The sequence below is a fragment of the Nomascus leucogenys genome, chromosome 3 (genome assembly GCF_006542625.1).
Source record: "Nomascus leucogenys isolate Asia chromosome 3, Asia_NLE_v1, whole genome shotgun sequence".
Classification (NCBI taxonomy): Eukaryota; Metazoa; Chordata; class Mammalia; order Primates; family Hylobatidae; genus Nomascus; species Nomascus leucogenys.
This window is the reverse complement of record NC_044383.1, coordinates 41,358,986-41,372,807: the sequence shown is the minus strand read 5'-3', so window position 1 is coordinate 41,372,807 and position 13,822 is coordinate 41,358,986. Positions and strand designations below refer to the sequence as shown.

At 42.3% G+C, this 13,822-nt stretch overlaps 1 protein-coding gene across 11 annotated transcripts in view; it reads right to left on the bottom strand.

The window, feature by feature from the left end:
• Positions 1 to 13,822, bottom strand: part of CPEB3 (cytoplasmic polyadenylation element binding protein 3) — a 248,131-nt gene that overhangs the window by 181,904 nt on the left and 52,405 nt on the right. For 4 of the 11 annotated variants that reach the window (XM_012505798.2, XM_012505800.2, XM_030809262.1 and 1 more), the window contains exon 2: positions 10,165 to 11,186. In XM_012505798.2, the coding sequence (XP_012361252.1) occupies positions 10,165 to 11,175 (1,011 nt within the window). In that variant the 5' untranslated portion in view covers positions 11,176 to 11,186. The other 7 variants (XM_030809259.1, XM_012505801.2, XM_030809260.1 and 4 more) reach the window with 4 other exon arrangements.

The window sequence follows — 13,822 nt, the reverse complement described above, 5'->3', positions numbered from 1 at the left end:
TGGGATTACAGGCGTGAGCCACCTCACCCGGCCAATTTTTTAAAAAATATTTTAATTTTTTTAGAGACAGGATCTCAATCTGTCACCTAGGCTGAGAATGCAGTGGCACAATCATGGCTCACTATAACCTCAAACTCCTGGGCTCAAGCAATCCTCCTGCCTCAGCCTCCTGAGTAGCTAGAACTACAAGCATATGACATCATGCCCAGCTAATTTTAAATTTTTTTTTTATAGAGACAGGGTCTCACTATGTTGCCCAAGCTGGATTCGAACACCTGGGCTCAAGCAATCCTCCTGCCTCAGCCTCCTGAGTAGCCAGAACTACAAGCATATGACATCATGCCCAGCTAATTTAAAAAAAAATTTTTTTTTTTATAGAGACAAGGTCTCACTATATTGCCCAAGCTGGTTTTGAACACCTGGGCTCAAGCAATCCTCCCATCTTGGCCCCCCAAAGTGCTGCAAATACAGTCTTCGGCAGCCACATCCAGCCTTCTCCTTAATATTTCTAAGTGTTATTGTCAAAATTATCCTCTCATTCTAGTCTGTTCTATTGTTAATAACTCGACATGACAAGTCAGAAACAAACCAAATCACCATAACAAGGTAAATTATCTCCAAAAGAATGAGTTGATCAACGACGAAGAGATAAAGAAAAATCCAACTCTTAAGATACAAGCTAGTGTTCCCATTTATTGGCTGTCATAAACCTTTTATGTCAAAGCAAGAACTCTGCTTACTTCTTGGCATACCAAACCTATACATATGAAGTCACAGGCCAGAACTATGGGGTATCCATAAAGTCTGGGGAACATAATATTTTATATTTTTACAAACTGAAGATGTCCTTTATAATATTATGTACATTCACCTATGTTTCCATATTCTATAGGTATCTTGTATAGAAATACTAGAATGGGCCAGGCACGGTGGCTCACGCCTATAATCCCAACACTTTGGGAGGCCAAGGCCGGGGGATCACCTGAGGTCGGGAGTTCGAGACCAGCCTGACCAACATGGAGAAACCCCATCTCTACTAAAAAAATACAAAATTAGCAGCGCATGGTGGCACATGCCTATAATCCCAGCTACTTGGGAGGCTGAGGCTAGAGAATTGCTTGAACCCAGGAGGCGGAGGTTGCAGTGAGCCGAGATCGCACCATTGCACTCCAGCCTGGGCAATGACAGCGAAACTCCGTCTGAAAAAAAAAAAAAGAAAGAAATACTAGAATGGAGAATCTGTCACAAAAATGTTAAATATACCATATGTAAAGATAAAGGACAAAATTATAACTTGGTTTAAATGTTCATTCATTCATTTAATGAATACCTACTAAGTGTCAGGCACTTCTAGGCACTGATTTACTTCATGGCATTGACCATTTAATTAGTTGCACTGAGTTACTGCAGACAGGGAGTTACTTGTTTTTGATCTTGACCTTGAAATGAGTTTGAATGCTTGAGGAATGAAGCTATTTGGCCACACAATAGTCCTATGCATACATAATCAGTACACAATGTTTCCTTCCTTTTGTGTGTATTAATTCTATGATCACTTCAAATAATATAAAGGCTGTTTTGTGCCCATTTCTGTTTCTCTCCTCTGAGGCCTGCCAACAAGCATTTATATAATAATATTTATTATTTCTGAGAATTATATAATAGTGCTTCTTAGGAGAGAAAAGTAGGCTTTATTCCAAGATGCTAAGTTACTGTAGTACTTTAATTCACTAGTACTTTCCTATTTCAAGTTCACAAAATGCAAATATTAGAATGGTTTCACATTAAGAAGTTTAAATGCCCAGCACCATAAAGAACACTAAAGGGTGTGAAAACTAAATGCAGCAGAACCGAAGTTTAATAGGTGAAATGCAGCATTTGAACCCTCACAGAAGCAGCTACCACAAGGTATAATGACCAGGTGTAGAAAATTCCTTGTGAAGCTGGTTTCTACTGCAAGTACAGCAACCTCCCCAGGAAGCTTCCTATAAGTTATGGCTATATTACCTCAACTCTCAAGATCAAAACTTGAGGCTCCATCCTGAATTCTAACTCTGACAACCACACGGGCCCCTAAAGAGAGTCAGGCATGGCCTACAGGGAAATGGTGGTAAGGAGATTCAAATTAGACCTTTGATATCTCCGGAACCAACAAAATCAACCCAACCCTTATAGCAGTCAGAAAATTAAGAGTTTAAGCATTTCTCCCATCGCCAATTAAAATGTTCATGGATCCAGCAAAACCCTTACACTTACATTGGTGAGTCAGCCATAAGCACAAGCAGATAGTCACAGATCTCCACCATTAGTGTGACATAAGTCTATATATACTCCCTAGTCTTCAGACCACCACAACTAGCTTTCTAGAATAGGCACTCACCGTAATATACAAAGTGCCTTTTGATGTTCTTCCATGCCTCTTTCTAGCCCCCTCCACTATATGCCATCAGCTAGTGTTTAACTTTGGACTACTGAATATCAACAATATTTCCTCTTTTAAACTCTAATTCTGACTACAATTACAGAAGTTAGGCAGGCATCCAAAAGCCACAACAGTATTCCTCTAACAGTATATAATTTTCAGAACACTTTCTACACATTCTCTCACAAACCAAACCCTGAAGCTAGGCTCCCTCTCCCCTCCCACCTCCTCCTTTTCCCTTCTGTCCACTCTCTCTCTCCCACTCCTTCCCTCCATTTTCGCAGACTGAGAAAAAGAATCACTGGATAAGTGACTTGACCTCATCACTAGTGACAGAGCCAAGGCTTTAACCAGTGTCTTCCTTATTCCAAGCTTCATGGGTTGTCCCCTACTGTATGCTCCCCTCCATCTAATTCTCTTTCCTCAGTAAAACCCACACAGCTTAATCAAACTTTTCTTTTCTTTCTTTTTTTTTTAAGACAGAGTCTCGCTCTGTCACCCAGGCTGGAGTGCAATGGCGCGATCTCGGCTCACTGCAACCTCCACCTCCCGGTTTCAAGTGATTCTCCTGCCTCAACCTCCCGAGTAGCTGGGATTACAGGCACCCACCACCACACCCAGCTAATATTTGTAGTTTTTTAGTAGAGACAGGGTTTCACCATGTTGGCCAGGTTGGTCTCGAACTCCTGACCTCAGGTGATACACCCACCTCGGCCTCCCAAAGTGCTGGGATTATAGGCGTGAGCCACCGTGCCTGAGCAACAAAGCATAATCTTTTGATACCTGCAGATCAAAACACTACAAAAAATCAACTTAGCAATGAAAACCAGTTCCAACTGGACAGCATTACACCTTATACAGCCCTTGAAAGACATCAAATTGGGCCGGGCATGGTGGCTCACACCTGTAATCCCAGCACTTTGGAAGGCTGAGGCGGGCGGATCACAAGGTCAGGAGTTCAAGACCAGCCTGGCCAACATAGTGAAACCCCATCTCTACTAAAAATACAAAAAATTAGCCGGGCATGGTGGCAGGCGCCTGTAATCCCAGCTACTCGGGAAGCTGAGGCAGGAGAATCGCTTGGACCCGGGAGGCAGAGGTTGCAGTGAGCAGAGATCGTGCCATTGCATTCCAGCCTGGGTGACAGTGAGAAACTCCATCTCAAAAAAAAAAAAAAAAAAATACATCAAACTGGCTAACCAATAGAGAAAGCTATGTAAGTAGAAATTTGTGTCTTTGTCAGAGGATATCTAAATTACATTTCTAAGAGGGTTCTTTTGTACTAACTCACGACGAGGTCATAAAGAGTTTAAACAAAGCTAACCACTTTTCAACATGCAATTTTGAAGTATATAGTTTTATATTAACGTTTCTAGTAGCACAAAAACCTAATATTTCCTAACCAATCCCTCTTTCAAATAGAAAATAGATAATATGGTTTTGCTGGCATTCATATCAACCATGTCATAACAGGTTATGAAACAGTTTGTGGGGATGAGTGGACCTTAAAGTGGTTTTGCATTGAAACAGTAGTTAAGAAACCAACTAGAGAAGAGTCTTAAATCTAGGTCATACTATCCTTATTCAAAAGCAAGCACAAACAAGACAATTTATATTACCTCCTGAAAAGATGGTCTTAAAAAAAAAGTGGGGGCCAGATGCGGTGGCTCACACCTCTAGTCCCAGCACTTTGGGAGGCCAAGGCTGGCAGATAACTCGAGGTCAGGAGTTCAAAACTAGCCTGGCCAACACGGTGAAACCCTGTCACCCTGTCTCTACTAAAAATACAAAAACTAGTGGGGCATGGTGGTGTACACCTGTAATTCCAGCTACTAGGGAGGTCGAGGAATGAGAATTGCTTGAACAGGGAAGGCAGAGGTTGCAGTGAGCCAAGATCATGCCACTGCACTCCAGCTTGGGCGACAGATTCTGTCTTTTAAAAAAAAAAAAAAAAAGGAAACGGACAGAACATAAACTACTTGAAAAAAAAAAAAGGAAAAGGAATACAAACTACTTGAAAAATAATGATATTTCCTAAAAATTTATTATGAGTAGGCATATTTGTTTTGTTTTTAATATCATCTGTATTCCCATGAATTCATGTAAGAAATTTCTTCCTCAGCTATTGATAACCCACCAGCAAAATTAATACTAAGTTATAATTACCTAGACATGTCATAAAATATAAAACTCCCTGCAATCACCTTTAACTTGGGAATAGAAGGAAAAGGAGAGGGATAGGCAGGGTGCAGTGGCTCATGCCTGTAATCCCAGCACTTTGGGAGGCCAAGGCGGGTGGATCATTTGAGGTCAGGAGTTTGAGACCAGCCTGGCCAACATAGTGAAACCCCGTCTCTATTAAAAATACAAAAATCAGCCGGGCATGGTGGCACGTGCCTGTAGTTCCAGCTACTTGGGAGGCTGAGGCAGGAGAGATCGCTTGAACCCAGAGGTGGAGGTTGCAGTAAGCTGAGATCATACCACTGTACTCCAGCTTGGGGAACAGAGTGAGACTTTGTCTCAAAAAAAAAAAAAAAGGGAGAGGGATAAAGGCAGAGATACAGACAGAAAGCATGGAATAATTTGAATTTTTTTCCAAATTAAATTTGAATCTAGGCAATCTGCTACTAAAGCCTGCTTCTGTGACAAATTATCAACCAGAACCTGGGTAAGTCACTTCCTATTTTGGGATTTTGATTTTATAATATTAAAAAATATATAAAGTAAACAGAAAAAATTATAACCGGTGAATCTTCATGGTGGCATATTTACAGTCACTGTATTTTGTTCTTTCTGCATTTCTACAAATACAAAATTTTTTAAAAACACAACTTCCAGAGTATCTCATAGGGTCAAGTACAGATTCAGTCCAGTTTCTTACATCTACACTGCACTATTAAGTGATGTCCTAGAGGTAGAATAGTCAAGGGAGTAGGAGCCATGGGCTCTGGAGGCAACTTTGCCAATTACTGTCTGTGATCTTAAGCAAACAGTGTAAATGCACTGAACCTCAATTTATTTGTCAATATAACAAGGATAATAGGCCGGGCACAGTGACTCATGCCTGTAATCCCAGCACTTTGGGAGGCCGAGGTGGCAGATCACGAGGTGAAGCGTTCGAGACCAGCCTGACCAACACAGTGAAACCCCGTCTCTACTAAAAACATAAAAATTAGCTGGGCATGGTAGCGTGCACCTGTAATCCCAGCTACTCATGAAGCTGAGGCAGGAGAATCTCCTGAACTGGGGAGGCAGAGTTTGCAGTGAGCCAAGATCACGCCACTGCATTCCAGTCTGGGCGACAGAGCGTGACTCCGTCCCCCCAAAAAACAAAAACAAAACAAAAAAATAAGCAAGGATAACAATAGTCCTCCTATGTCAAAGGAGTTCCTATCTCAAAGGAGTTCCAGTGAGAAACTATATGTAAAGTGCTTGGCACAGGGCCTGGCCCATAGGTAAATGCTGGATCATCACATTACTACAATGGCCAAAGGCTCTGATCATGAAGGTACCATCAGATAGGAAAAAAGAACAAATGGCATTACGCTGAAGTTTGGAGATATTTAGAATGCACTGTATGAAAAATCGGCAATTCACTTTGGTAGGCCAAGGCAGGCAGATCACTTGAGGTCAGGAGTTCAAGACCAGCCTGACTAATAGCGCGAAATTCCATCTCTACTAAAAATACAAAAATTAGCTGGGTGTGGTGCCGGGCACCTGTAATTCCAGCTACTTGGGAAGCTGAGGCAGGAGAATCACTTGAACCCAGGAGGTGGAGGCTGCAGTGAGCCAACATCACACACTGCACTCCAGCCTGGGTGACAAGGTGAGACACTGTCTCAAAAAAAAAAAAAAAAATCAGTAATCCATATTATGACAAGATCATGCAAAGCCTATGGTCACCATTATAATAAGAATAATCATAACCCTACATTTATGGGATACTTTATTATGGGCCAGGCACTGTGCTATGTACTTTATATTTAGTTTCACACTTTAACTCATATGAAGCAAAAAACTAATATTATTCCCATTTTACAGGTGAAGAAATTGAGAACCAGCATGTTTATATAATTTGTTCATGATTACAAAGCCAATAACTTGCAAAGTGGAGATTTAAATACAGGCAATCTGCTGTCAAAACTTGCTTGTGACAGAAATTATCAACCTGAACCTGGGTAAGTCACCTCACATGTTGGGACTTTGATTTTATCCTCTGTAAAATGAGCACAGTAGTCTAGAATAGGTGCTCTCAAAAGTCCCTCCTAAACTTTTCTTGACAGCAATGCTATTTAAACCCAAATTTACAACATAAAGAAAATATCTCAGCTCTAGTCCTTTTATTAAATTGATGCATAAGTAATTGTGGGTTTTGCCATTACTTTTTTTGCCATATTGGTAAAACCCACAATTACTTATGCACCAAACTAATACATACCTAGGCTTCCTTGACTTATAAAAATATAGAAAGATTCACATATATAATTCCCCCCAGTGGAGTGCCTCTCTGTTCTTGAGCTCTGTTGCTGAGAGGTACATCACCAAGATGCATCAGCCTAATAGAAAACTTCACTAAGTCCCTTTGAATGGAGTCCAAAGAGAATCTTACTTAAAGTGAATTCTACCTGACAGCACCTGCACTACATGGACGTTAAGGACACATACAACAAAATTAGCTAGAACTGTAGGACCTGAGTTCAGTCACTCTACCTCTCAGGATCTCAGTTTCCCTATTTATAGAAATGAAGTGACTTTTAGATAAAAGTAATCCCTAAGAAAGCAGCCACCAAAACCCAGGGAAACCAATCAACTTCATTAGAATAAAGAAGTATCATAGTTTGTAAAACAACATTCAAATACAGTGATTGCTAGGCTGGGCATGGTGGCTCATGCCTATAATCCCAGCACTCTGGGAGGCCGAGGCAGGTGGATGACCTGAGGTCAGGAGTTCAAGACAAGCCTGGTCAACATGGTGAAACCCCGTTATATTTTTATATTTATAAAAATATAAAAAATTAGCCGGGCGTGGTGGCAGACGCCTGTAATCCCAGCTACTCGGGAGGCTGAGGCAGGAGAATTGCTTGAAACCGGGAGGCAGAGGTTGCAGTGAGCCGAGATCATGCCACTGCACTCCACCCTGGGCAACAAAAGTGAAACATTGTCACACACAGACACACAAAATACAGTGATTGCTTTTACAATATAAGCCATGTAAGTAAAGCTACTCAAAATCTATTGTGTTGGCAGAAACTGGCAAAAAAGAAGCAGTGCAGGGTAGAATGGGTTTCTTTAAAAATTTTAACATACATTAGAGTAGATCACTGTAGAAAGACTCTTTTATTAATAGCTCAAAAATCTGTTAAATAAAAAATAAAGTTGGTATTCTATAAAATAAACTGATTTAAATAAAATCACATTTGCCAGAATAAATATTTTGAAAAAGTCATCAAAACCACTTAAGATATTTTCTTCCTTTTTTAGAAAAATTATTTCAATAAATGCACATACACAAAATTCTGCACACAAGACTCAGGTGTTCTTTGTTTCTAAGACAAACTTGGTACAGTTATCAACAGAAACTAATATCCCAGCCAAAGCACAACCAACCTCCTCCTCTGATCCTAAAATTGCTCCAAAACCCTAAGTTTTGTTTTATGAAAAAGAAATGAGACATAATGTATATGTAATTCTTCCTGAGGCCAAATAAATAATGCTCAATTTTCAATCAAATCTGTCCTCCTACAAATCTTTTGGCCATTTTTGCCAATCCAATAGCATCACCAGGGATGGAAAGATGAGACTAAACTCAATCCAGTCCATTTGGCTCTTATTAGCATCATTGGTGAATGGTTTGCTGAGTAACAACTGGCAATCCCCATACTACTCGTCAATATCAGGTTTGAGGAAACTATGTGGATTTAATCTCTCCCTAATCCCCATGCCAAGAGATCATTCACCAATAGCTAGTTGTATTCAGAGTCAACTCCCAGAAAAAGATAACAAGATCTGTCTACATTATCAGCTCCCAAAACTCCCTATAAGATTTTAGGTTATCCTCTAAGACTGAACTCAGGTACGGAGCATGAGAATAAAGAGAGGGAATGTTAGAAAAAGAGGGCCTTTCCTACCAAATTCAGCCTCCCTGCTCTACCCCCTCCAAAAATAAGCACATAAATTCCAGAAAGCAAATTCCTCCTTTTCTCTATGAAATGAATCCCATCTTGCAACATCTCAATTTATTAAAATAAACAAACTTTAGAATGGGAAAAAATATAACTTAATATTGAAATCTTCCATTCCTGAAGGATCCTTGTGAAAATTCCTTGTGAAGATCCTCTCTCGTCAAAGTTAAAAATCATTACTCCAGGCTAGAGAGTCATGTCCTTCTCAATAACCTCATCTCTTCCTTCATGAATGGGAGCCACTCCAAACATCTGTAATGTAAAGAGATGAAGGCTGCATCTGCACCTAACTCTATACCTCTCTCCAACTGTCAGCTCTACCAAGCACTCCTCAAAGGATTTTGCTTCATTTCCTTGACCATCCAAATTGGGTCTTGTTGGAGCCTTCCCCTCTCCCGTTTTTCTTTAACTGAGCCTAGAAGCTTACAGCCAAATCAACTTCTAAGTGAAGGGTAAGTGTTTGCCTGGGAGCAAAAGCCGCCTGTGAACACACACCTGCACTACGCCTTGACCAACCCAAGATGCCCAGGACACTGCCAACTGCTATGGCTGTGGACTAGATCAGAAAGCAAGAACAGAAATAAGGACACTCTTCATTTCAACCTTTTTGTCTAGGGCATTTCCTGAGTTTTTCACTGGCATTTAACACCAAGACACAGGACTCATTTTTCATTAAAGTTGCAAGACTTTCACTTTGCCCAGTTTCAAATGATGTAATTGATCTGTATTGTCTTCTTAACCCAACTGGTGAAGGACACTGCAGCTTTAAATATTTCAGTGCTAGCTAGCAAATAGACTCCATTGCAATATGGCTCTGAAGGTCACGTCCTATTGTCTCTTACCTCTGAAAAAAAAAATCCTTCTTCTAGGTAACATGGAGAGGGTTGCCCTTAGAATTTCCACTCTTCCACCTCCTTCCCTTACACAGTTGTGAGTGTTTATTGGAATCTCACACTCATAATTTTCCCAGCAGGGGCAATATGCTGATTGTTATTAATGATTCTAGCACCTTAGCGAGACATAAACACATGTGTTCACATTAGTTTAACTGAGCATATGCAACCGTCTGAAATAGCACCACTCAAGGGTTGTTAACCTCTTTAAGAGTAAAGCCAGGGTGGTTTGGGTGTGGACGGCTTGCAGGCGGCACCCTGAGCTCAGGATTGCATAACCTGAAATGTGTAGCTACTCAAAATGATAGGAATCTCAGCCTACTCATCCTGGGACTATGCCGGCACCTTGCCACACACTTGCAGCTTTCCTTGTCAAAGAAAGTCAAAATAAGAGGTACAAACACCATGAAGGAGAAAATAAACTAAAAGAAAAAGGCTTCTTCTACCCTGAAGGGACGAATACGATTCCTCCAGTAATCACAATGTTCTCCCAACCTCATCCTCCGAGAATGGAACAGCCCTAAAGAACTGGAGGCTTCGGAAGGGGAAAGAGGAGCTGGACATTGCTGCCCTTTTTAAATATAAGCGGGTGGACGATTAAAAGTCAGAGAAGGGGCAAAAGGAGCGGGGCAGGGGGAAGGAGTGTGCAGGTGCAGCAGAGCATTACCTGAAATGGCAACAGATTGTTACCATTATCGGTCCGGAAAGCGTTATCCTCCATCCAGGACTTGGAAGTGAGGGGGGCCGCGCGAGGGAACTTGGGCGGCGCGATCACGTTGCTGGAGAAGGGCTTTTTTAGCGGCGAGATGGGGTTGAGCGGGGAAGGCACCCCGACACCCACACCCACGCCCACACCGACCGCCCGGCGAGGGTCCCGGCCCGCCTGCAGGCCGCCCCAGGGGTTGGACGGTGCGCTCCAGGCTGCATTCACGCTTTGGTGCGTGTTCCAGCTGGACGAGGCCGACGAGGCGGCGGCTGCGGCAGCAGCGGCTGCAACCGCCGAAGACGAGGACGGCTTGCTGGTCATGATGGGCTGGTGGCCGTACGCCGCGGCGGCGCTCCTCTGCGCGTAGGGCGCCTGGCTGGGGCTGGCGGGTGAGCGGCGCTGCTGCGGGGGCTGCGCCTGTGGGGGCTGCGCTGGCTGTGCCGGCTGCGGCGCGGGCGCAGGCGGCGGCGGCTGCTGGTGGTGCTGGGTCTGCGCCAGGCCAATCTGCGGGGAGAAAGTGCCTCCGAAGACTGGGTTGACATGGTGCGGGAAGTTCTGGAAGAGCATGGTCCCGTTGACTGGGGTGATCCCCTGGAAGAAGCTGTCCTCCACCGCGTTGGTGGTGCCCGTGGACCAGGTGCTGCCGAAGGACGGCGACAGCGACGCGCCCGGTGCCGCGGGCTCCTGAGGCGGCGGCGGCTGCTGAGGGGGCTGATGGAAACTCAAGCCTGGCAGGAGCGGTGATTCCATCTGCATCTTGTCCGGGCCGTTGGGGGCCGGGGGGGCAGTGGCTGGGCTGAGGGCCGGCACTGCGCTGTTTTCCTCCGGCTTGGGGGTCTCTGAGGAGAGGGGCGTGGACGGGGCTTCGGATACGCTGGACTCAGGTTGGGGCTGCTGCTGCTGCTGCCGCTGCTGCTGCTGCTGGGGCTGGGGCTGGGTTTTGCTTTTGTCCATCAGTAAATCATCCTGCATGGTTTGCGCAGCTGAAACGGGAAAAAAGAGAGACGCGTTATTGTCAATGTGATCATGAATGTCCCTCGCTGAAGCGGGCGGGTGTTTCACTTGCGAAAATCCATCGCCACCGCTAGTAGCCAATTGCAATGCAAATCCATAATCTCCCATTTAGAAGAACAGGTCGGGCTGTTGGGTGGGGGGTAGGGAAGGTGTCGAGCAAGGTCTCTAAAAATACTGTGAGAGCGTCTTCACCCTTTCAGATGTCTTGGTTCCTTTTCTGTATTAGTGAGAAATGTGCTTATAAGACAGAAAGACAGCAATTTCGCCACGTCTCTTTTCCCTTCACCGGAACTCAGAGCGTTCGCCCTGCAAAGAGAAACTGATTCTGGTTCCTGTTTTTTCCCAAGCACCACCCTCCCCTAGTTATTTGCATACGTCAATAAATACTGCTGCGTCCTTCAGCAAGGTTAAAAAGACACCGCACACAAGACCCTTTCTTCTCCCTTCCCCAGCTCGAACACTTTTTTAAAAAAACAAAACAAAACAAAACAAAAAACCCAGTATTAGCCCTTTTGATTAGCAAACTGCCTTCTTGCGTTGGTAATTGTTTCATTTAGCTGCAGCGAACCACGAGGGAGGAAATCCTTGGCATTTGTTAGAAGGACTCAGCTGCACAATCATTCTCTGGCCTCCCAGTAGCTGCAGCTACTCCATTTTGCTAGGAGACAGTTAAAAAAAAAAAAAAAAACGTTTTTAAAGAAGTAAAAACCTACTGAAACGTTTGGAAGTGCTTGCTTCTTGTTACTCTAAGGATTATGGTTTTTCTGCTTATTCCCCAATTTTCTTGTCTCTAATTCTGCCGCACAAGAGATTTCTTGGCATCTCAGTGCTTCAGGTCTCAACAAGAGCCTAAGAATTTCTCTGCAGAGTGGAGAAATGCTTCTGGTTGGATTTAAGGTCAGAGAGAGAGTGCGCGCGAGCGAGCGAGCGAGCGCCTGTGAGATAGGGTGGGGGTGGGGCTTTAAAAAAACCCTCAGAGATTTAAGTAGACAGTCAAGATAATTCTGGGGTTGCCAGATTTTCAATTTTGAATCCTCCTGCTGCTGTCTTGGTCACAAGACTTTGGCAAATTTAGAATCCATTCTCTTATCACTAGTATTAGCAGCGAAACACTATGGTTTGAAGACCCTGAATTACCATATGCTAGCAAAAGTGTTAAAAATAGAGGAGTACAAAGTCCCAAATTTTCATACATTGTAATTATAGTGCATTGCCATCACTGCTTCATTTAGCCATATAAGGAGTGTATGGTATTTTCCATCTCACAGAGAAGGGCTATATTCACCTCTACCGTACAGCCTGTTTTCTTATTCAAGGATGAAAATTACTAATCACTCAAAACCCGGAGATTGCCATACATGTAGTTAGCTTGTCCTTAGAACATGTTAATTGCTTTAAATATATAAATATTACAGTGCTGAGACCCTAAAAACAAATATTTTGAAATGTTAAAGGGGCATATGACCAAACATATAATTATTTTTAGATGATGATTCAGTACAATTGCAACAAAGTTATTAATAAATTTAATGCAGTTAATTAACCCAGATACTTGGAGAGAATCTTTCTCAGGACACTTGTGAAAAGGCATTCAGATACACACAGAAGCTCTGCCTCTAGACATCCTCATAATAATAATTATTGTTAAAATCAGTGTATCAGAAAATGAAAATATTAACTATTATGCAAAATATATCAGGCAAGAAATGGGATTAAAAGTAGTTCTATTATTTTATTAAAGACTATCATTAAAATGGTTCATTAGTATCTTTTATTTCAAAGTTTCATACACAAAATAGTGGTGGGCTAAAGGAAATGCTTTGCAGCCACCTTGCTCTCCCTTCTATTCCTCATTCCCCTGCCTTTCCTCCCTTCAACCCCCCCAGGGAAAAAAACCCAACTCAATATAATATACAACACCGATTGCTGGCTACTACCAATAAAATCTATGTAAGATTGCTTTTATGTTCCTCAGTTCCCTTGGTCTAAAACAATGGCTTTGATCAGTATTGCAAAATACAATACAAAGAGGCAAATGAAGCTTTGATTTAGACAGCACAAAGTTCTATTGCTGCCAAAGAAGATGGTCATAGAAAAAGACATTTTCATACTTGGTTTAAACAGTGCTGCAGTAAACCATTATAATCTGAGATTTGAGTCACTTCCAGTGAGCTAGAATTGTCTTTATAATAGCCATATCATCATGGCTGAAATAGGCATTTGATTATAATTTTAATATCACTCTGCTTTTCCGGTTGCTTGTATCAGTGCTTGTTGTTAATGCCTTCAGTTTAAACCACATGCTCTTCATGGAAAAATTAATGCTGCACCTCAGCAAAAAAGCCAAAAAGTAAGCTGGACTCAGAATATTTTATAGTAGCTGTAATCAATGTTAATATATTCATTGAATTTTAAAAATTTTATACCAGGAACAACCATTTCTCTTCTCAACACTCCTTAAAAATATAAATTTCGCTTTCTGCATAAATTCACTCTGTCAAGGTCAAGACCCACCTTTAATAAATAAGACCTTTTCAAACAAAAGGTAAGCAATAGATTAACATAAAATTTACAAACGTAGTAGTCAACGTCTCTCAGCAACTGC